Source organism: Triplophysa dalaica, chromosome 14 (assembly GCF_015846415.1).
Source record: "Triplophysa dalaica isolate WHDGS20190420 chromosome 14, ASM1584641v1, whole genome shotgun sequence".
NCBI classification, from domain to species: domain Eukaryota; kingdom Metazoa; phylum Chordata; class Actinopteri; order Cypriniformes; family Nemacheilidae; genus Triplophysa; species Triplophysa dalaica.
Genome location: NC_079555.1, coordinates 16482734 through 16506249, shown reverse-complemented (window position 1 = coordinate 16506249; position 23516 = coordinate 16482734). Strand labels below are relative to the sequence as shown.

The 23516-nt window shown below is 38.4% G+C and overlaps 1 protein-coding gene across 2 annotated transcripts in view; it reads right to left on the bottom strand.

Annotated features, from left to right (window-relative positions):
• Positions 1-3124: 3124 nt before the first annotated feature.
• Positions 3125-23516, bottom strand: part of cdon (cell adhesion associated, oncogene regulated) — a 35419-nt gene continuing 15027 nt past the window's right edge. For both annotated transcript variants that reach the window (XM_056765979.1, XM_056765980.1), the window contains exons 4-20: positions 22819-22965; positions 22583-22726; positions 22164-22454; positions 21752-22021; positions 19559-19885; positions 17590-17861; positions 16462-16636; positions 15890-15997; positions 14456-14662; positions 14178-14359; positions 12409-12514; positions 10301-10423; positions 9518-9709; positions 7259-7554; positions 6271-6350; positions 4074-4333; positions 3125-3893 (exon numbers count right to left, since the gene is read on the bottom strand). In XM_056765979.1, the coding sequence (XP_056621957.1) occupies positions 3748-3893; positions 4074-4333; positions 6271-6350; positions 7259-7554; positions 9518-9709; positions 10301-10423; positions 12409-12514; positions 14178-14359; positions 14456-14662; positions 15890-15997; positions 16462-16636; positions 17590-17861; positions 19559-19885; positions 21752-22021; positions 22164-22454; positions 22583-22726; positions 22819-22965 (3326 nt within the window). In that variant the 3' untranslated portion in view covers positions 3125-3747. The remainder of the gene's footprint in view (positions 3894-4073; positions 4334-6270; positions 6351-7258; positions 7555-9517; positions 9710-10300; positions 10424-12408; positions 12515-14177; positions 14360-14455; positions 14663-15889; positions 15998-16461; positions 16637-17589; positions 17862-19558; positions 19886-21751; positions 22022-22163; positions 22455-22582; positions 22727-22818; positions 22966-23516) is intronic.

Sequence of the window (23516 nt, the reverse complement as noted above, 5' to 3'; positions counted from 1 at the left end):
TTAACTCTGATGTGGTTCCATACCGGTATGTGACAGATATTTTGAGAAATGTCTCTGCGATTTTGTGTTCAAACAATGTAAGTCAATGTTATTTGGTTACCAACATTCTTTAAAATATATGTTGTCTAACGCAGATGATATCATACACATTTGACATGAGGGTGAATAAATAGATTACTTTGGGGGTGAACGTTCCCTTAGGGATGTGACAAACTTTACAGCTCATCGGTCTATACAGGTCTATTTGCTATTATTGGGTTCACATCACCCTGAGTTGCTTATTAGATGGATCACAAATGAACAAGATACCAAAGTCTTTTGACAACTACTCTTAACTTGACACAATATCGTTTGTGCAGAAAACAGACCCCAACAAAACATTTAATCTAAAGATTTTTTTTTTTACATTTTTATAATGTTAACTGTCAAATAACACCGAATGTTGTCAGCAGTACAATAAATAACTAGAAGCTCTCAAATTCGCCATTCCAGAATGATAATTTGCAATGCTCTTGAATGAAGCAGTGTCTGTTATATGGATTTTAGCTGATAAATCGGCCGATGATGCTCAGTGGAGCAGAAGGGAAATTTCAGACTTGTTAAACCCAGCCAGAATTTAAGAAATCACCTTGAACGAGTGGCCTAGATCATAAGCAAAACACTTTGCCACAGTCTATCGAAAGAAAAGTCCAGCCTGCTACTTCATTATCTCTCCAATCAAGAATGACAGATGAAAGTCACTATCATAATGCTGAAGGGTTTACAGTGAACATCCCACAGACCAGAGTGTGCCAGTGTAAGCTTATAATGAGAAGATAATCTCATCTATAAACTCATTGCAAACCTGCCAGCTTTGTTAGCAACCAAACACTTTTTTCCACTTAAAAATGCAGGCCAAAATACGCAGACCTGGGAAGGTTTAGCTCATGAATATAAATTAGGTTATCTTAAATAATCCAACCACAACAATTTTCCATAAGAATACAATTTCAAAGCTTTATTCTACGCATATTTTATATGTACAAACCTGACGAATAATGGGTAAACTATTTAAGAATTCACTTCCTTTAAAAAAAGAATTGAAACTGATTATCAGTGTTGCCATGTTTTAGGTTTTCCTACAAACCTGGTCTACTTTTAAACTGTTGCCACAGTAATTAAATTTTTAAAGGCAGAATTATTTTGTTTATCCTTTTAAGGTAGGATTCTTCCAATTATGAAAGTAGTTTCATTTATTTAGGTATTTTGTGAGTTTTAGTATTCTAAATAGGGTTGCTGGACTAGTTTTGATCTAGTTTTTACTGGACGTTGGGCTGTTTTCCCTACACAGATATGGCAACTCTGTAATTCATTTAATTACTAAATTTATCATTTTCATAGTGTTAATTCATGTAACGGTATTCTTTACTCATCTCAAACAAACAACCAATTCTAAATTTGAGGTACATGTATCAACATGCTCAGAATGTGCAATAATTCAATCTTAATAAAACAACTTTCCTCATACTTCGTCTTCATAAATGTAATCTGACATGTTCATAAAAATCTATAAATGACAGCACTCCTCTCATGTCACTTATTGAGAAACCATGACCCAATATTCTCATACAAACTTTGCGTTCAACGTCCCATCTGAGTTTAATTTATAAATAATTAACCAGGATTTCTTCTTAATTGACCAAGAAACATGTTTTCTGTTAGGGTCTCTACACATCCACAAAACAGTGCCTGCCTGAAATCATCTGCTAAAAGACCACAAACACGACGATGCACCATCCACCCCGTGCCCGACTGCTTGTATAGACAGTCGACCCGAGTACAAACCACATCTGAAGAGACCACAGTTATGAGCTCCACTAAGCAACCAAACATAAACACTTCATGTGATGTCAACACAACAAGCTCGTTTTAACACAGAGCAGGAGGGTCGAAGGTCATCTAAGCACTCTCATGTTTGTTTATGGTTAACATAGAGAAGTGCAGAGATGTGAGGAGGCATGGCTGGAAGATAAAGAGGTTTATGAGGGACCCTCAGCCACCAGTGGGTCAACTTCAAAGACCTGATACCAGATACACTGACATGGATTCTAAAGGCCTGTGTGCAACAAAAATGATAAATATAATATAACTATAATTGTTCAAAATGAAGAAGAATAGAAGCATCCACACCTCACTATTACAAAAACAATATAGAGGAACAACATCGTTGAAATCGCTACAAGAACAATCTTTTTTCAGCTAATGAATGATAACTCCAATTGAATTTGTCGGGCTCACACATTTAAAAGTTTAGGATTAACGTTCTGACATTTATATATTGCTGTGTGGATGCTCATAAAGAGTAATTCTTGTGGCTCAGTGGATAAGAGCAGGGTGTTAACAATGCCAAGGTCATGGGTTCGATCCCAGGGCTTGAATAGAAACAACTGTGTGTTATAATGCAATGTTGAAAGCATATGCCAAATGATAGACATCATCCTTGATGTGCACAGGTCACGAGGCCGTCTTTTAAAGCTTCACCAGCCACTCTAAATATTTTTTGTTCGTCTAATGCTTCTCTATAAAAAATCTTTTGTGTGAATGTGTTATTGATATTTGTGATATATTCATTTATAACATTGCAGGGACAGTTTAGGATAGCATAAAGATGCTAGATTTCCTTTGATGTTAAAATAAGAACCTATAAGCTTGTAAATAATGCTCTTTCAGTCCATCTTATGTTATTTATATCAAAAGTATTAAACCACCATAATGTTAAAAAAGGATAAATGTAAGCAAGATTCACTTTCGATCAGCTTTAAAAAGTGACATTTTTACTAGGGCTGTCTAAGATTAATCAGGATTAATCACATTCAGAATAAAAGTTAGATTTTTCATAATATATGTCTGTGTACTGGGCATATTAATTTTGTATTTATAAACATTAGAAAAACATACGTGTGTGTGTGTGTGTGTGTATGTATATATATATATGAAATATTGAGATCTATTGATTTACATTTACCAATGATTTCAAGTATATAGAAGCGTTTATTCATTTTTATATTTTTCTTAAATATACGAATGTATATTATGTTTTAAAAAATACAAAATGACTATGCACAGTACACAGTACATACGTATATTACGTAAACACAAACTTTTATTCTGGATGTGCTCAATTAAGATGAATCGTTTGGCAGCCCTAATTTTTACATATTATTGTAGCAGAATGACTTCAGATGAAGAAAAGAAAGGCTTAATACTTTATCTTCTCTTTATATTATTACAAAACTCTACACATACAATGGCTAAACTCCACACTTTGTGGAACGGAAACAAAAAATATAAGCGACAAAAAAATAAAAAGTATCTCATCAACAAAAAAAGGCATAAATAATATAAAAGACAAACTTTTTTCTTACAACAGATACATTCATATGAAATAATATTTTACTACTACAAAAAATAAATAAGTCATCTAAAGAGTTTTTGCTTTTCTGAGTCCGTCCACAAATGAGTCCATTTCAACCTCAATCCTGCTTTTTAAAAGTCCCTTCATTCTTTATGTTTGTTCCATCCTTTTTTCCCTCATCTGTCTTTTCCAGCTCCATAGGCAGTCGGTTAAGTGTTCAGCCCATTTCACGTCACACAATGTCCCAGACCATCCCATCACTGGCCATTTCTTAATAAAAACTCATCTGTGTTCTCGTTTCCACAATCTCTCGCTCTCTTCCATATGCTCTCTGTGTGATAATAGACGTGCGTTCAGATCTCCTGCACTGTAGGCTGGATGAAATCTCCAGTCAGGTTTCCAGTAGAGATCCAGGCTGTTTTATCTTTACAGTCCAGGTCGGACAGTCCCAGCTGTTGCCAACACACCACGGGACCCTCGGGGTCTTCACGTTGACTTCCTGTTACGCACACAAACAGATAGAAAGAATTAATGCACCGGTACAAGCATTCGGCAGTCTAGTCAGGTAAAATAATATTGCATGACGGGTAATTTATGGCAGGCCAGTGTAGTAATTTCCTGAACTGACTCTCTTCATTCAGAGTGAATCAGAGAGCCCTTTATGCTCAACTTCTCTTACCTCTCTGCAACTCTACGCTGGACTTTGTTTCCACAGGCTGACAAGGGGAATTCTGGGAAAGGGGTGGAGTCTTGCCCTCCACCTCTTGGACTGTATCTCTCTGCTGGGTGCCGCTGAGCTGTGGACTGTCACGTCCCTGGCAGCGAGACAGGACGGGGTTGAGCGGCATCATTTCGAGGTCGTCGGGTTGGCACGCTGCCACGCGGTGCATTAGAGGGAGAGTGCCGCCCGAAAAAGTGCCGTTGGTTTTCGTGTAACACCTGGTCGTGAAAAACAGACGAACAGCTTAGAGATGGAGACAGAACTTCAACATGCAGTTTTCTCAGTAATCGGCTTAAGCCCAAGACATTCCCGAATCTAACCATAGGTGATCTTAAACAAACATTCTCAGTGATGTCCAAATATTCTCATGTGTGTTATATATTGTTGACGGGTATAAACTCATGTCCTCCTCTTAACATTTAGGCTACATTAATGGGTTTTTTTTCACTCGAGCACAGATTCAATCTATTCATATAGCAATTTTCACAATGTGCATTGTTCCAAAGCAGCTTTAGAGGAGAAAATAAGAAAAACACAGAAAGGTAAAACACAGCACAGTACATGGTATTTATAGGACAAGCAAGACCATTCTAAAAAATAATATCGAATTAATAATTATATAAATAAATGCAGTCTCCAGGTGAGCAAGCCAACATTGCCCTGCTGTGAATGAATAGTTACACTGAAATAGATCCAATACCTTTGTGTAAAGAACCCTATTTTAAGACTTTTATTTAACTTCAATTTCAGTCCTTTCCACACAAGTCTATTGAATGGTTTCAAAAGACAAGTGTTGTGTAGAATATTTTTATGATTCAAATATTTACAAATACATTTAACATCAAGCCGTATATTAACTTTAGTTAAATATCAATCAACATTTGTTTAGTAATACCTAACATATAAAACAAAAAACGAAAATTCTGTTTATTAGAATCAAATCAAATATAGGCCTGAATATTATCTAAAATATTAAATTATATGAAGAATTAACGAATGTTAATAAACAAGTTATTAAAAATATCAGTTATTATACAAAAAATATAAACTGGAAATAAAAACTAAACCAAATTAATACAAGTAAAATAATATAGCAATAAATGTATATATATTATAAAAAAATATAAACATAACACTAAATATTAAAAGAAATCAACATTACAAGCTAATTCAAAATATTATTAAAACAAAAAGCAATTGACTAACATAAAGAAAAACAAATAAATTATTTATACAATAATGCGCATTGTTATTTCATGTTGGCGTATACACATTATATACGATTAACAAACACAACCTCATTGTAAAGTATCACAGGTTATTCTGTCATATTGAGAGCATCACACAAATAAGCTGTTGTTATATGCAAAAAAATACATATTTTAAAAGTTCTCCATTTGTGTTCCACAAAGAAAAATATTACACAGATTTAGCGTGACATGAAGGTAAATATAAAAAAGACAGAATTGTGATTTCTGAGGTTTTCCTTTAAATCTTCAGACGGAGCCTGTGAACCGGCTAAAACAAGACCGAGCATCTCTGCAATGTTCAAAGTCTGATTGCATCTGAAATTGCAGATTTATTTCCGCGAGCCTCTATGATGCCTGACCAGACTCAACAGCCTGTGTCTCTGTGTGTTTGTACACGCCGATAAGACACACAGGTTCCGACACACACGCATAAACACGCAAATAAACAAAACCTTTGAGAACAAATACACACCCAGATAACGTTACATACATACAGGAACTAATGAAGGATATAAAGTGTACACAGATACACACACAGTAGCTAGAAAACTCTGATATCCGCTCCATCGGCCTGCTTTTCTCTCCACTCTCCCGCTGGCCGAAACTAAATAAACACAGCGCTCATTAAGACTGTAGAGAGAGTGCGTTCAGTGTAAACTGTTACTGCCGGACACGCTAGAGTACACAAACAAGCCTCACGGAGCAGAACTGCACTGTGTGTGTGTGTGTGTGTTTAGAAGAGAACAGAATAAGCTCAGGTCAGGGGTGAAATGAGAGCCAGATGGAGCGGCCGATTGGTTTGCTGATTGGAGGCGTGCTGAGCAAAACATAATTCTGCAGGCATGTAAACACCAAACATTAACAAAGCTACTGGGCTTGCAGTGTTGGATTTCTCAGTGTCTCACCTGTTGTTGTTGCAGAAGTTTTGACAGCTCATACAGTCGGGCGAGTCGTTCTGAGGCAGAGCTGTGTACATCCCTCCTCCCTGCCCAAATGACACACAACATTTAAGATTCACACATCCCACATGATGCGTAATACTACACGTATGCCTTTATACAGTGTGTGCAAAACAACTATATTGATAATCACTATACCACACTATGTTTACATATTAATAAAATATCATATTGTGAGTTAACCCCTGGAAGGCGTTTAAGTTTTGTACATTTCGAACATACGGCTGCTTGTCGCATGAGAAAATATTGGACATGAAATGTGAATTTGTTATATTTTATTAGCTAATTTTTACTGAATGCAGACCTTCAGCGAGGAAAATCTGTTTACTTTCAGTTTTAAGGTAAGAAATTACGTTCAAATGTCACAAACAGGCAATTTGGTTAAATCATTTGTAAATATAATGTCATAAATTAAATATAAATATTTAATTTAATAACATATCTCATAAACATGTTAAAATCCGAGTTACCGTGTGTTATTAGTTTTGAGAGGTTGTTATCTGGGAACAACGAACCTGCAAATGTTGCGACTGGCCAATCAGAATCAAGCATTCCCACGAACCGTGTAATAAAGGTGAATTAAACATGTTTATCTTGTAATAATCATTATAATGATTGTACATGTCTCCAGTTGAAAAACAATCGCACAAAATTTTTAATATGGCTGGATATTTAAACACCACACAAAGGTTGAATTCAAATTAGTTAAAATGACTTGAAATTTTTGTTGCCGTTAGCAGCCCAAAGATTCCCAAGGACCACATCTACTAATAAAATGAATAGCTTGAATGCACTTTAAGTCACTTCGGATAAAAGCATCTAACAAGTGCACTAATATCACAAAAGCATTGCTTTCAGTTTCACTAACTTTTTAATGCAAGTACTCAGTTACCAGAAACTATGTCCAACCTCAAACAAACAAAGGTCTCCTTACGTTATGATGGTGGTGAGGGTGCGGGTGATCATACTCCATGGTGTTGTGGGGTAGAGAGGTGTCATGCGTGTGAGGATGTCCTGAGGGGTAAAGACCTCCCGATCCGTTCAGCAGGGCCAGTCCATTGGTCAGTTTGTGATGGAGGTGATGGCAGGACTGGGCCATCATGGGTGCGCTGTGCCCACAGCCTGTGTGTACGCTGCCATTCACATGACTGGAGCCAGGCAGGGTGGAATAATCCAGAACATGACCGTTCATCTCAGCAGACTGGTACAGGTAACTTGGAGGGTCGTATTCTGCAAAAAATATTTTTGTGTTAATACATTAACCTTATATTAGCAAATAATATTGACAAAGTATTAAAACGATATAGAGCTATACTACAATTAAACATCACCAATACATAAAATCTGAATATGAATCTATAAAGGGAAGCAGAACACATCTGATCAAAGTTAACACGCCGCCCCGTTTATGCTCCTATTTCAGGGAAAGGAGTGTCTGTGTTACTACTTATACACCCGCCGGTGGCCAGCACTGTTTACTCTGTTACTCAATCTCATTGAAAGAAAACTTCAAAGGGCCGACTGTGGAGCAGAAGAGAAAACACGGCCTGGCCTCTTCAGGACCCGGACTTCAACTCAATTTCATACGGCTTTTATTAGCTTAACCTCTCCTAACCTTTACAGACATGCTACATAAACTAAAACAATACACTGCTGTCGCTCTTACTACTACATAATACAATACAATAATAATAGTAGAAGCAATAATAAACCAATGCTTACAAATGGTGTTCATTTAAAATAAATAGATGTGTCAACAATTATTTATATATAACCAAATAACTTACATTTATAAAATGTAAAATACTATAAATATAATTATTAATTATATTATATATAAATATTGTTTAAATATTTATAATTAAGAAAATGACTTTCATTTCAATAAACAAAGCATTAAAACACTAGGGGAGAAGTTCATTTTAGCAAGTATGCTGAGGTAAAGTTCAAATAGATTCTTAGGTTTACTCTATTAAGTAAGTATACTATTATCAGTCTAGTATACTTGAAAGTGTACTTTCCATTCCATTCCATTTTCTACCGCTTATCCGAACTACCTCGGGTCACGGGGAGCCTGCGCCTATCTCAGGAGTCAACAGGCATCAAGGCAGGATACACCCTGGATGAAGTGCCAACCCATCGCAGGTGAAAGTGTACTTTTATAAGCTAAAAAACATATATATATAAATAGATGCAGCATTGTCCGCTGGATGGTACGTCCACGCCACCACCATATTGGTGAGGGCAAAAGCCGACTACGAAGACATACAAGTGAATGGTGGAGCTCCAGTTATCAGTTATATATACTGCTATTTCAAACTTACAATGCACGGCAGTGTTTTTTTTTTTACTATATCACATACCTCTACTGCTGTAACAGGTTTACCGGATAAATAAAATAACCTCTTTTACCTTTTATCGTCTAAAATTACTACAGAAAAACCCATTTCCACAGTGAAAAACATTCGTTTTTATATAACAGGTACATTAAACTATATTACCTAATGTGTTTTGTTGATGATTCAAATAAATCCCAGAAACAATCTATTAGTGCACTGTTGCCCTCACTAATATCGCTATTGACGAATTTGCAGCAGCGAAGCAAAGCGGCCAATGCGGCGTCTTGTTTTATATATGTCTATGCTAAAAAGTGTGGGCCAATTTAGTCCCAAGCATATTGAAAAAGTACAATGGAGTGGACTGTGTGGATATTACTAGACCAAGATTAGTATACTTGTTACATAACATACATACATCTAGTAATTTAGCAGACATTTATCCAATGCGACTTAAAAATGAGCCAGTTACACCCAAAGTTTCCTTAGATGTGTACTTTTATATACTAAAACTGGGTCAGTTTAGTTCCAAGTAGTATTAAAATAGTACACTTACAAGTATACCACTAGACTGATATTAGTATACGTACTGAATAGAGTACACTTAAAATTGTATTCTTTAAAACAAAAACAAAAATAAGTGTGCCAATTTAATCCCAAGCTGTATTGAAATAGTACACTTACAAGTATGCTACTAGACGAATATTAGGATACTTATTAAATAGAGTTACACCTAAAGTTTACTTAAAATTGTACTCATGAAAACTAAAATGTGAGCCAATTTAGTCCCAAGTAGTATAGAAATAGATAAGCAACAAGTCAACTTTTAGGAAGTTAACAGAATGTCCACCACTTACTATGCAGACTGTTCTGCTGACGGTTCCTCAGCAGGCACATGACAATAAAGGCCAGCAGAATGAGCACCATGACGCCCAGAACGCAACCCACGATCAGATAGAGCAGTCCGCCGGGCTGGCTGGGTGTTTCTGGAGGGTACAATCCCGGAGGAGTGATGGGCCGCTGACTGGGCACGCCTGGAGCTTGACGGGCTGATGAGAAAGGCCGACAACAAAATGAGTCTGAGAGGATGAAACATTTAATAGCCCTTCACAAGAATGTGCAACAACTCATACATTTGTGTCTTTTTTAGATTTTCAGAGGAAAAGTGCCAGAATGAATCTCCTCTCCACCAGGTCTTGGTAGGGTGTTGGGAGCATTTGTTTTCTAGATCTATATATCTCTATCTACATCAATATTTGGTTCAGTAGCACAAACCGTGTAAGATGTACAGTACATGCATAACTTACAGTAAATATTAAAAGGTCCCAACCCCCCGAAAATCCCGAACCCAAAGTATGAGCGATGCTTGCTTTCGCCCGTATTTGCTTCTAACAATGTGTCCGTTGTTGGTTATAAACTCGGTCTGTTTGCACTTCATGATTTTTATTTGCTCTGGCAGTGACTGACGTTCTGGTTTGATTGCAACAGTGTTGCATTAAGAGCACTTATCAGTAAATGATGTCAAGGAGACACGACACAACGTCTCTTTGTCTTTCCAGTAATAAAACCACGCTGTCATTACCGCAATGCTCTACAGGTTCCTGTCCACCCCTTAACTCTGTCGTTCCCAGCTCTCTCACCTCTGGTCTCGCAGATCATGACGTTACTATACTCGCTCTGGCCGCCATCGTTAAAACACTGCATCTTGATGTCGTAGGATGTCTCGGGCTGAAGGTGACCAATCATATGCCAGAATCTGAAGCCTGGGGGAGGGAAAGGGGACAACGAGAGTGACATTATTGAATGAGATGGGTCTTTCTCAAAGCGCGTGTTGTTCTCTCCAGACCACAATTCATTTGCTGGATCTCGGTTTTCTCGCTCGCGCACACATGCTCTCGCTCTCATTCTCACAGTCCCAGAAGGATTCAGACAGTTGCTTTACTCCAGACAGGATCCTTATAAGGCAGCTTAAGGTTTGTTCTGGCCCAGCTCCAGAGTTCCCACTGAAAACACTGACGACCCTGTATACACATACACACACACACACACACACTCACACACACACCGGCCAGCTCTGTAATTACAGTTTGTGGCACAATATTTGATCTGTGTAGCTGGTTTCTCCTCTTATACAGTGAAGGCATGACGTCCTCTAAACAACCAGCTGCTATACTGCATAATGAGGGAAAAAAAATAGAATACACACACACACTTACAGGCTAACACAGATTTAAAACATCTCTAATGCATTACAGATTTCTATGTGCTGTATTTACACAATATACCATTGTTACTTAAGAGTGACATGGCAAATGAAGTCACCTTTCAAACGTGTTGCAAATTTGCAGTCTAAATGAATAGTGACGTACTAAAAAGACATCAATGGGCAATGTGAAATAACACAAATACAACAGATAAACAAGCCTTCATATTGTGTTGTGTTTACTAGCGGCTCACAGGATGTTAGTGACATTTTGTAGTTAAAAATGAGTGTCATTTCAGTCTGGGCCAATGACCCTGTGTCATTTCTGTTCTGCTGGGGGTTGCCAGGAAATAAAAAATATTCATAAAAATGAATATTGTTGTTATTAATAAATAATGAGTTTAGAGTCAACAGGGTTCTTTTCAACATTCTCCTCATTTGCCATTGGACATTGCACTACAAAGACGGAAATCATTTAAGATAAATAGTATCATGTACATCACATGCTAGACTATAAATCTGAAGAAAAATGTATGATTTTAAGAGAAAAATATTATTTTAAGATACAAATAAGAGAAAATTGTCTTAAAGGGTTCAGTGTATGAAATTTAGCAGCATCTAGTGGTGAAGTTGTGAATTGCAACCAACGGCTAACTCCACACCTCCCTTTCGAAGCACTGCGGCGGCTGACACAGGACTAAGCTGTCATCACGTTTTCGCTCTTTTGCGGAAGGACATAACGTATTTATAAAAACTCTTTAGAGTACTTTGTCCGTTTAGGGCTACTTTAGAAACGACATGCCGAATTCCATGTAAATGGATAGAGGTAGAAATAGGTCATTCTAAGTTAATAAAAACACAACACTTTATAACGTAATGTCTTAATACACCTCTGAAGAAAGATACACATCCACGATTCTTTTGTTATTATAAGTGATACTTTAAACACATTCAAAAGTGGCCCGTGTCTTTTTTAATTTCTGACACACTGCTTCGAGATGAATAGCTTGTAAACCTCAAAACTTATGAGGTCATCTTAGCCCGGCTGGTTTCTGACAGCTTGCCGTTTGTACGGCTGTGGAGACGTTTGAGGGTCATGCCAGACATAAAGAGAGGGGGTAAAAAGGGAAGGAAGGCGGTGTTAAGGGGACGGCAGTTAACATTCCTCTCAGAAAGTTGAGTTTCTCTCCGAGCGGTCAGTGTAGAGTTTCAGCTTGAGCCCATTAGTGCGCCAGCCATTTATTAAAAACACATTTTAGACCGGCTCATTACTTTGAGCGAAGGACTCGCGACAAATCAATCACCAGATCATGCTTCTCTTACCCCGCCCCATGCTCATTACGCGGCTCTTTGGAATTCTCCAGTTTAATTGGTCAATCACAGCATTTCTATATAACTATTGTCCCAAGCATCATATTTCATACATTGCATATCACTCGTCAACACTTTTCTCACACAATCATTTTTTTGATGAATATTTCACATCAATCAAGATGTAAAGCCAGGTTTTCAATAACAAAACAAAGACAGACATCATGAGCTCACCTTCCACCACATCTCTCTTGTAATCGCTGTCATTGTCGCTGTCTGTGGGCCGGTAGTAGATGTAGAAGCCCTGGATGGGGGTGTTGTTGTTACTTGAAGGGGTGTACTGTGAAAAAGAAAAAGACATTTGTAAACTGCCAATATACTTTCAAAGTAAACAAATTCGGCTGAATATTTTAATATCTCCTTTTCTGTTATGCAGGAAAAAGTCACGACAAGAGATGACAAAATTTCTTTTTTGGGTGAACTATTCCATTGTTTTCCATTATATAGCCCCTTAAAAATAACTCATGGTTCGAGACTCACTGATACAAAACTGCCTTTACCTTAGGGACACGTCACCCAAAAATGGAAATCATTTACTCACCTTTGAGTTGATCCAAATCTGTATACAATTCTTTGTTCTGATGAACACAAAGAAAGATATTTGGAAGAATGCTTGTTATCAAACGGTTCATGGCCACCATTGACTACCCTAGTAGGAAAAATGACTTTTTATTTCTTTTCTTCCGTTTGTTCTCAAAAGAACATAGTTTGAAGCATGTAGGACAGCAAACAGTTCTGGGGCAGTTTTGACTACCTTTGTATTTTTTCCTACTATGATAGTCAATGGGCGGCAAAATCTGCTTGGTTATAACAATCATTCTTCCAAATATCTTTCTCTGTGTTCATAAGAACAAAAACATTTGTACAGATTTAACCCTTTAAGAAACATCAAACCGGTTTTTATCCTATGCGTGACTTTAAAAATACCTCAACTCAATTCATTCCACTCAGCATGAGGCCTCTTTAGTCTACATTGAAAACACACACTAGCTTCTCTTAACGTCTGCCTGTTAGAGGTCCGGTTGAGCGTTCTGAGGTGGATCTCAGGGTTTGATGGGAATAAGAGTCACTCCCACATTACACTTACACTATACAGTGCCTGGAAAAACTGCATATGCACATTTTCTTTTGCGTAATACTGAACACTAAACCTTGGCACAACGGGCACGCCAGAGGAGAACAGAAGAGGCGCGTCGCAAGAGCTTGTTTTGTGGTTAGTTCTGCTCTCATTTTCGAATTAAGCATGAAATGCGAGTATAATTAAATCGGCCATTAGATATAAAAGGCATATGTTTAAAACATTAACACACACTGGTTTATACTCTACAGACCCCGAGCTGTTAATGTGAGCTTCGGTGTAATTCCTTCGACGTGCCAGAAACAACATTTGTTTGTACAAGTGGCCAGAGCCTTTTTAAGACGAATGTGCTAATAATACACATACAGAAGCGCGCGAGGATAGAAAAACTCACAGTTTATCCAGTGATGAGTTATAGAGTGCTTGAGAGAGGCTCGGTTCCAAAACCTAGCGGCCTGACTGCCGCCTATAGCCAGTTGCTTGCTAAGGCAGAATCTTAAAGGGATAGTTCACTTAAAAAGGAAAATTCTTTCATCATTTATTCACCCTCATGTCATTTCAAACCTGTATGACTTTCATTTTTCTGCGGAACACAAAAGATTTTAAAGAATGTTGGTAACCTAACAACACTGAACCCCATTGAGGTCCACTGTATGAACACAAAACCACAGAGACATTACTCAAAATATCTACTTCTGTGTTCAACAGATGAAAGAGTCAAGATTTTGGAAGACGTGAGAGTGAATATATTACTTGGTCAACTGTGCTTATTGTAATACATTCAGGGATTGCAGGTTTTGGAACAGTGCTAGAATATGTATTTTAGTAGCTTTAGATTCCCTAGTAAGTTCCCAGGTGTACTCACAGTCCAGCGGAGCATGATCTGAGTGTCGCTGATAGCATCGGTGGAAGAGATGTGAGGGCCGGAGACCGGGCGGTTTAAAACGGGAGGATTTGACAGGGACACCTGGTATGGTCTGGAGGTGGTGCTAGCGGGACTTTCGCCGTAGTTATTCACGGCAATGACACGGAAGCGGTATGTGGAACCTGAAATTAAACATGGCATTAGATCGACAGTGTAAGAGATTTTGATGTAAGATTAAGGACTATTTTGAAAGGGAAAAAGTGTGTGTCTCATGGTACCTGGTTCCAGGTTTCGCACTTCCACTGACAGTTTCAGGGGGGAGATCTTATCAGCCGCCACAATCCAGTCACCGCTGCGACCCTGCTTCCTGTACTCCACGCGGAAGGCTGTGATTGGAGAGCCACCGTTTGCTCGCGGGATCCACGTGACGTAGACTGAGCTGTCTGTTGCTGTTGAGATAGTTGGACGGTCCGGGGCCTCAGGAACTTTTAGGGGGAATGCCAACAAATCAGAGGTTGTCAAATCCAACTTACATGGCTTAAAGGTATAGTTCCCCCAAAAATGAAAAATGACTAGGGAATAGTCGCGACTAATCGTTTGCTAAATAAAAGTTTGTGTTTTAATAATTGTGTATATATAAATACACACACCTGCATGAATATATTTAAGAAATATTTACATGAGTATTTAAATTTTTATATATATATACAATTTATATTATATAAATATTTCATTTTTAAATCAATATTTCCCTTAAAAGTATTTGTGTGTGTGTATTAATATAAACTGTACGTAAATATTATACACAGTACACACACTATATTATGTTAACACAAACTTTTATTCTGCAAACGATAAGTCGCGACTAATCGTTGTCAGGCCCTAAAAATGTTTATTTACTCTTACGGATAAAACATATGCATTTCTTTATTTTGCACAATACAAAACTAAATTATTAAACAAAAAGTGACAAACAGTGCACTTGAGCTTTATACTATAGCGCACGAGTATGCAAGTTGCCTGCGGATCGAACCAACGACTTTGGCATTGCTGTTTTCCTGTGGCTCAGTGGTAAGAGCGTTGTGTTTACAACACAAGGTTGTGGGTTCAATCCCAGGGGATTGCACATACCTATGTATAAGTGTATAGGACAATGCAATGTAGGTCGCTTTGGATAAAAGCGTCTGCTAAATGCATAAATATAGCACGACGTACAATAAAGCAACTGAAAATTAAACTCATTTTTTCCTCAAATACACAACCGCTTTCATGTCAAGTGCAAACTTAAACCTCAACATTTAAAACCAGCAAAGATAAAAAATGTAAACAAACACACACCCACAAACCCAACTGCATGCCAGGGTCAATTGAGTACTTACTGAATGGGCTCTGAGCCATAAATACACAGACGCAAGCAGAGGAAGACAGAAAGAGACAGAGCTAAATTGATGTGGCATATGAATACGGGCACAAGCCCTTTAGAATCTTAACGCATGCTCACAGCTGATATCCATGAACTTATCACAGAACATGTCATGTAATGTCAACTGTGACCTGTGCGTGTCAGATACAGTAAACAATAACCTTTTTTTATATTTAGTCATTCTAATCCAATTACAGTCACACTGCACAATTTTAAGTGCAAGAGAAGTTTTCAAAATGCTTAAATTATTAGTAACCACAACACAGGCCCTTGCACGATCTCCTCATACCTCTTTCGTGTATCACAACTCCGTAATAGGTGTTAGTGGTTTCCAGCACTTTCTCTGGAAGGGACACAGATGGAGGGTTGGATGGGTTCTTGTTGGGGGAGCTCCTCTCTGTGTGCGAGAGAGAGAGAGAGAGAGAGAGGTTATGATAATGATGATGACAGTTGAGTTTATGTAGCCACCGTGACTTGTGTTTTGGCTCACGTTCTGAAGCCAAAGTACTGAAATGGAAAACATTATGATCAGATGGTTTCTTGCCGTTCACGGATATCAAACCATGAGTGCATGTCTTACGCAACATGTGGCAAAGAAAAAAGTGCTTTAGTGACAGACATAGGGGAGTAATGCTGGGTTCACACCAAACGCAAACGATCGCAGGAAAAGTTCAATATTTTCACGTGAGTGATGAGATCTGACAAATATGTCAAGCCTTTGCGGAAGATGAGATTAACCCGAGTTTGGGCATTAGTGTCTTTGCATTGACATTGTATGTAATGTACTCGCCCAAACTGCTTTATTCGCGTTTGGTGTGAACCCGCTATTAGAAGGTTTATGAGATTTGAGAAAATTCTCACCTTTTCCAGTGCGGAAGGTGAGCATGGCGGGCTGACCCTCTCCTGCAGAGCTTCGGGCCACCATCAGAACCTCATACAAGCTGGACGCCTCCAGATCGGACAAGGGTAGAGACTTTTCACTGCCGGGCACTCGCACCGTGTGCCAACTTCCCACCACGTTTCCCATGTCGTCCACCTACGGGGAAAAAAAAGTTAAGACACATTGAGGCGACATCTAACGTATCCATAAATGTCATGAATCATATTCAACTTCTGGGATGGAAAATTTCACCCGCACTTTGTGCACAGTCCGTCGAAGAACAGTGACTTTCTTTCTGTGTCCTACTTTGAATCATGACAAAAGATCAACCTACTCAACCATTCCTGACAGCACGAGCTGTGTCACTTTTTCCTGAGCCAATGTGACAAACGCTGCAAATGCAAGTTTGAAACGAACCAAGAGGTTTTATAAGCCAAGGGAGCTTATTACTGAACAAAACATGGGCTTTTAAAGAATGAAATGACCGACTTCTTACCGAAATGCTCTCAGTTGGCAGAGACTGCTGAACTGTGTGAGTTTACAGTAAACGGCACTGGGTGTTGTTATGAGTATGTGCTCATTCTCAAATCTAATAACTGTAAATCTGATCTGATAACTCGCGCCAGGGGGAAAAAAGAGACTCCAAGAGTTTTACTTGACAAAGTAACAGCAAAACCAAGTGAGCAGTCTACAAATGGAGCATGTTTAGGCATCATAGGCACACTACTAATGCAAATGAAGATTTAAATTATTACTATCATGTGGAGGCTGACTATATAGAGTACTCCAAATGAAGGTATTTGTAAAAATCAAATTAAAAATTTCTGTTAGTTGTAATCAAATAAAATATTGGCCTAAATATTAGTTTAAAAAGTTATGTTAATATTTTAAAATAAAAATTAAATTAAAAAAAAGAATAAAACAAAAACAAAAATAGTTAAAATGTATAAAAAATTAATATGAAAATTTAACTGAATAGGATATAAATAAAACTGAAAACATAACTATAATAAGCTCCATTCACTTTTGAGCAGAGTTTTTGTAATTTTAAGAAGACATCAGTACACTTAAGCATTTACAAAAAATACATGTTTTTTACGATTTCTTACCTTGCGGTATTTGACGAAGTAGGCATTAATGGGAATCCCCCAGTCTCGACCAGCTCGCCATTCGAGATCATACATGTTGGGTTTGTGTGTTTGAGGTTGGCTGATGATGATGGGTGCTTCAGGTGTGGGTTTGTCACTGATTCTCTCAGAAGGAGATCCTACTGTGTCTCCAAGCCCCTTAAGGAAAAGTTCATCACCCTCATCACTCTGGATAGGGTGGATGGACGGCTGCGTCTCCACGGCTACTTCTGACATGGGACTAGACTTGGGGGCTATCAAATAAAAAGAGGTTTGGTAATAAAACTTCCACTTTTACTACTTATTCATAATTGCTTAACAATTACAGCTATCTAGCAACTTGTTTTTTTACTTTTGGATGCAACTCATGTTGCCAAATCCGTTATTCCAACTTTATTTATATTAGGAGCAGTATTTCACAGAAAATTGGGGCTGAAGTAATTTTGAGTAGCAACCTAGCAACCACGTAACACCCTGGAAACCACCCACAACATCCTAATACTGCTGCGGTGAGTTTTTATCTGCAAGGAATGATGAAGTGTAAAAATATGTATTTAAATATTAACATATTATATACATGTACACAGTCTTTTTTATATTTATTATAGCGTACATTGTATTCAAAGTAGATTGACAAAAAGATTTTCTGTTTCTTAAAAAAAATGACCTGGATACTGTAAAAACAGTGATTAGTACTCGTAATATGCAAGGTGGAGCATTTTTACAATACTGCCTATAGCTTTGTGTATTATCAATTTCTTTTAGCTACAGCACATTCAGAACGGTCGATCTAGATAACAGTTTAAGTCAGCAGAAAAATTGTATCTGACATTGGTTTGACAGAACTTCAGATTCAAATTACAACAATAAATGTCTTTACAAGTGGGTGCATTTGTGTAAGAAACTGTGTGTGCTGTACAATAGCCACAACAAAGTAAAGTAACTGACTTTAGCCAAAAAAAACAGCTGAAAGTCAGTTGTTTGAGAGGTGAGGTTTGTTGCTGGTTCCTGGGGTCTCCGATTCTGTTTCTGTGTATGTGGCAATGGTTTACCTTACAAAACAAACAGCCCCAGAGCCAGTAACACTAGAGCTCAAACTGGGCCCTCTGCCAGCCACCACACATTCCACCCATCGGCCATTAAAATACCAGAGAGAATCAGGGCCCTACACCAGCTCAGATACCAGCCTCACAGTCCTGTGCCTCCCCAGCTTCTCTTTGTGTGTCTGTCTCTACTCTTTGAGTTTCAGTGTGAACTCTAGCAGCCTTATGAGTAAGCGTAAGCCATGAACCTACACTGAATTACATGTAGCACTCGATTTATGCCAGTGTGAATCTCACACCATTGTTCTAGGGTGGTACAGGTTACTTAGAAACCAAGCAACTTGGTAACAATGGGTATGTGGTTGCTAAGGTGTTGCTGTCCAGTTGCTAGGGTGTTCTGAGTGGTTCAGCACATTGATTGAGTGGTTGCTTAGGTTGTAATACCTACAATGTTTTGAAAGTGCTAGGGACAAAAGGTTGCGCAGTGCAAAGGGTTGCATACTAAAGTCCGAGGTGCCCATTGGTCTCAACATAAATTGTTGTCATTCTTAGATCATTTTCAGGTTTTTCACTCATTTGATAGTTTACACAGCTCACATAAGTAATAATACCCAATCTGAAAAATTACCATAAAGTGTCAGTTATGTCTGTAGCAGTTTTTGTTGCAGTTTGTTAAACCTCCGTATGAGCAATAATTATAGTGATGCTTGCCTTTACAAACACAGCTAATGAAAGCACAACTCAATATTTTTGCTTCAGTAGCTTTCTCAATTTTGCCTTTGTGACTCACATGTGCCCGATTAACTATTAATGAACGGTGAGTATTATATAAACATTACACAGGAGAGGTAGAGACACAGAGAGTGAGTAAGAGAGGAACAGTCTAGCTCTTTATCATCTAAACTCACCCACTGTAAGGAACGCCTCAGTCTGAACAGAGCCAGCCTCATTGGAGGCCTCACAGATGTACCGTCCGGCGTGGGCCGCGGTCACCGACTGGATGTACAGGGTGCTGCTGCCTGGTCGGGACATGGCGAGGTGGGTGGGGTTGTCACCCGCGGACTGAGGGGGTTGTAGCAGAAGAGCAGGATGGGTGGCGATGGGACCGGCAGAGTTGTACCAGCGAATAACAGGAAGTGGGTGTCCACTAGCATTACAAGTGAGAGTTACTGAGTCGCCCTCAGTGTAGACGCCACTCTCAGGAGGGGATAGGATACTTGGCTTGGAGTTCTCATCTAAATAAAGATGACAATGAAATAAAAAATTGATAGCTTTTAGGTCATGTTTATTGGTGCACCGTTACATTTATTTAGTAGATATTGTTTTAGCATTTAAATTCTCCTGCACATATTTAAAATACTGATGATTTATGTTGCAGACACAGACGTAATCATTTTTCCAATAAAATGTTGTTGACTAGCAATAGCAAGTGACATATCATAGGTAATGGCTGTAAACTGAAGCCTTTCAATATGTCCCACCCCAAACTTCCTGTTTCAACAGGAAGTAGGTTAACACAGGCAAGAAAACTGTGCACATCAACCCATGTCCTAAATTCTCCAAAAACATAAGGATAAAATCCACGGGGTGTTTTCTCAGGCCCAGAGCAGATCACATCATGTTGTTGTCTTTTTTCAACGGCCAACAGATCACATATCTAACTTGAATCTTAGCGCTAAACATAAACAACACTGCTTTTAAACAGACCTGCATTTTATCAGCGTAAAATAAATCACCCTTGAAACCGAGCCAGGAAAAAAGTGATGCTAGCCAACATTTGGAAAAGACCTCCGTCATGTTTTATCTATTATGAAGTTTGCATATCTCTAGGCTTATCAATCATGTTGGAAGACACGAAGCAGGGTTGAGGGATAGCCTCGGAGGAGAGCGGGAGGCTGTGTGTCTCTGTGTGTGATGTGTATTAATAAATATGGAGCTAGTTGTGTGTGATGTTGACAGCTGGGTGGTCTGGTTCTCGTCATAACCTTGTGTAGCTACTCCTTACATTCCGCTGTCCAAGAGCTGATCCCCAACAGCACGCACAAAGCTCACACTCACAGCCTTCTCAATGCCAGCCAAGAACACCCCCCCCACCCCGCCACCCCCTTCTTCAGCCAAACTTCTAAACTCTTTGCCCTGCTAGATGGATATGCTGTCCTAACCCTGCGAGTTAAAACTCAAACCTTGCAACCGAAATCGCTTATTTCATACTATATAGTAGTAGTATGAGTAGTAGAGTAGTATGTCCAAAACCTCAGTATGCACAAAACATTAAGCTAGAAATACCCGGATGGTCTACTGCTTCCACCAAGAATTGTGAGTGTGCATCGGATGGACACTTCTCTATCCCATGATGCAACGGGAGCTGTGCAAAGTTCAAATTTCAAAATTGAATAAAGCAAAAATAGGGGAAAACTTCAAAGCAGGTGTCCGGTTTTTAAATGCAAGTACAGATTAATGAATTTCTCATTTAAAATGATGTTTGTATCGACGCCTAGGTACAGGTTGATGTTAATAGGTCACAGGTCAAACGGCGGATGCGGTACGTCAAAGTATGCGATTTCGGACGCAGCGACAGTCTTTCTCTATGTCTATGACTCATACTGTTTCCAGGGGCGTGTAAAGTTTTTTGACCAATCAAGAGCTCCCCAAAATATAATACCTAACACTAATACCACCTGTGGCATATAATTAATAATATGTATATACCAAATACTATTAGTGGAAATAATAATAATTACTATTATTATTGTGGTTGTAATAAATACTAATGATTTACTTCAACAATAATTTATATTTTAATTTACTTATTTATTAAATCGTATTTATAATATAATATTTAAATTTATAATATTGAATATTTGATTTTTTTATTTTTTGTTTAAATAAATGTTAGCTTGACTATACCAAACTATTAAAGGCGTTTGTTATGTGGTTATTGGGGTGTTATATACAGTTGCTAAAGTGTATTTTTTTACTAAACATACCACAGTCAACCAAAATATTGGCAAAATGTCCAACAAATCTTACAAAAAAAAGTGTTTGCATGTGTAAAAAAGTGGCAACTGTTCATTTGCTGCTTAATATCAATGTTGTTTTACCTAATTGTAAACTGAGTCTGCCTGCAGATTGGGCGGAGCTAATCCCATTGTCAAGGAGACACTGGAAGATTCCCAGATCTTGAGCAGTTACAGAAGATATACGCAGAGAGGAGCCAGAGATTCGGAGGCGTGGTGAAGAAGTGAGAGGGGTGGTGTTAAGAAGCCATATGATGTTAGGGGAGGGGTAACCGCTGGAGGTGCAGGTAAATCTCACAGAGGAGCCCTCTGTTACAGCCTGGTCGGATAGACCTCGCAGGATGCTCACATTCTCTGTGAAGAAGATTAATCACACTGAATTATAGCCTAACACTCATTTCTGGATAACCTTTTGAAAAACATGAAAAAAAAAAACGGAAATGCAGTGTACATAAAAACACTGTAAAAGAAGATTAGGTGTCAAATCTTTGCATACCTAGCACATTCACAGTGTAGTTGACACTAACCACATCCCCATTGTCAGTCAGAACAGAGCAGCAATAATGACCTCTATCACTTAGGTGAATGTCATTCAACACCAGGTTGTTATGCAACAACATTTGCTTGGAGCTCAGCATAAGCTCCGACCCATCTTTAGTCCATTTGACCTTTGAAGAAGGACTTCCTGATATGACACACTCCAGAGTCACAGATTCAGACTGTCCCACCGTCAGATTTTGAGATGCGATGGGATAAACAATCCCTACAGGGGAAGGGCCTTCAGAATCTACATGGAGGAAAGATTCAATTAATTAATGCACTTTCTGTGCTTCACGTTAAAACTAATTCACAGGTTGTATGAAATTTTTGGGAAGTGTGATAAGCAGAATAAAAGTTCAGGTGTGCTCCACCCACCTTTGACTACAAGTTTAGTGCCATGGGCCTCTGCTTGAGTCTCTCTGCTAAGAGGATTATAAGTGCCGCACTTGTACATGCCCTGATGCTCCAAAGACACAGAGTTGATTTGAAGGTTCCCGGAGGGCAGAATTAAATACTCATCTGAAAACAAGCAAATGAAAATTAACTCTCTGAACCTTCGATTGTATCTTCGTGTATTACTTGAAGGTTTGGCATGTGTATCTTGTCTGTACCTGAAGACTGTTCAAGCCATTTTCCACGTATCCGGTAGCGTGGGAGAGCGGGCGGGTTGCTGTGAGGAAGGGTGCATCCAATGACAGCAGTGTCTCCTTTCTTGACCGTTACTAACCGCCGATGGGTCTCTGGGAATTCTTCGATACCTGCAAGAACCAATTTGACCATGATTAACCAACTTTTATTAATCGGAATGAACATTTAGTGAAGATTTTAGTTAGTAATATATATATATTTTTTTACATAAATTATTAGCAACGGAAAGGTTGTGGGTTTGAACCCCTGGAATACAAATGCTGATGCTTTAGATAAAAGCACCTACCAAATGGATAAATACATAAATGAAAAATACTAAAATGATTATTAAAAAATACAAATTGTGTCTGTTATAATGTTGCAAATTTCACAAATGCCAGTTGAGTTAACCACCATTTAAACATTAAATTTAAACTGGTTACATGAGACAAATGTAAATTATTCAGTTTAGTTGTCATTATAGGCCACAGAATAGGCAATAAAAAACAGAAAGCTGTGTTATACACTAGTATATTCATCCATAACATCAACACTTCACACAAAGACCTTCTGTCAAAGAGGTGTTTATATTGGATTGTGGCTGGCAGTGAACATGCGCTTTCTGCTGAATAATGCAGCCTTATCTTAAACCCCGATCAGGTCCCGGGCAGTCCGCTTGGGG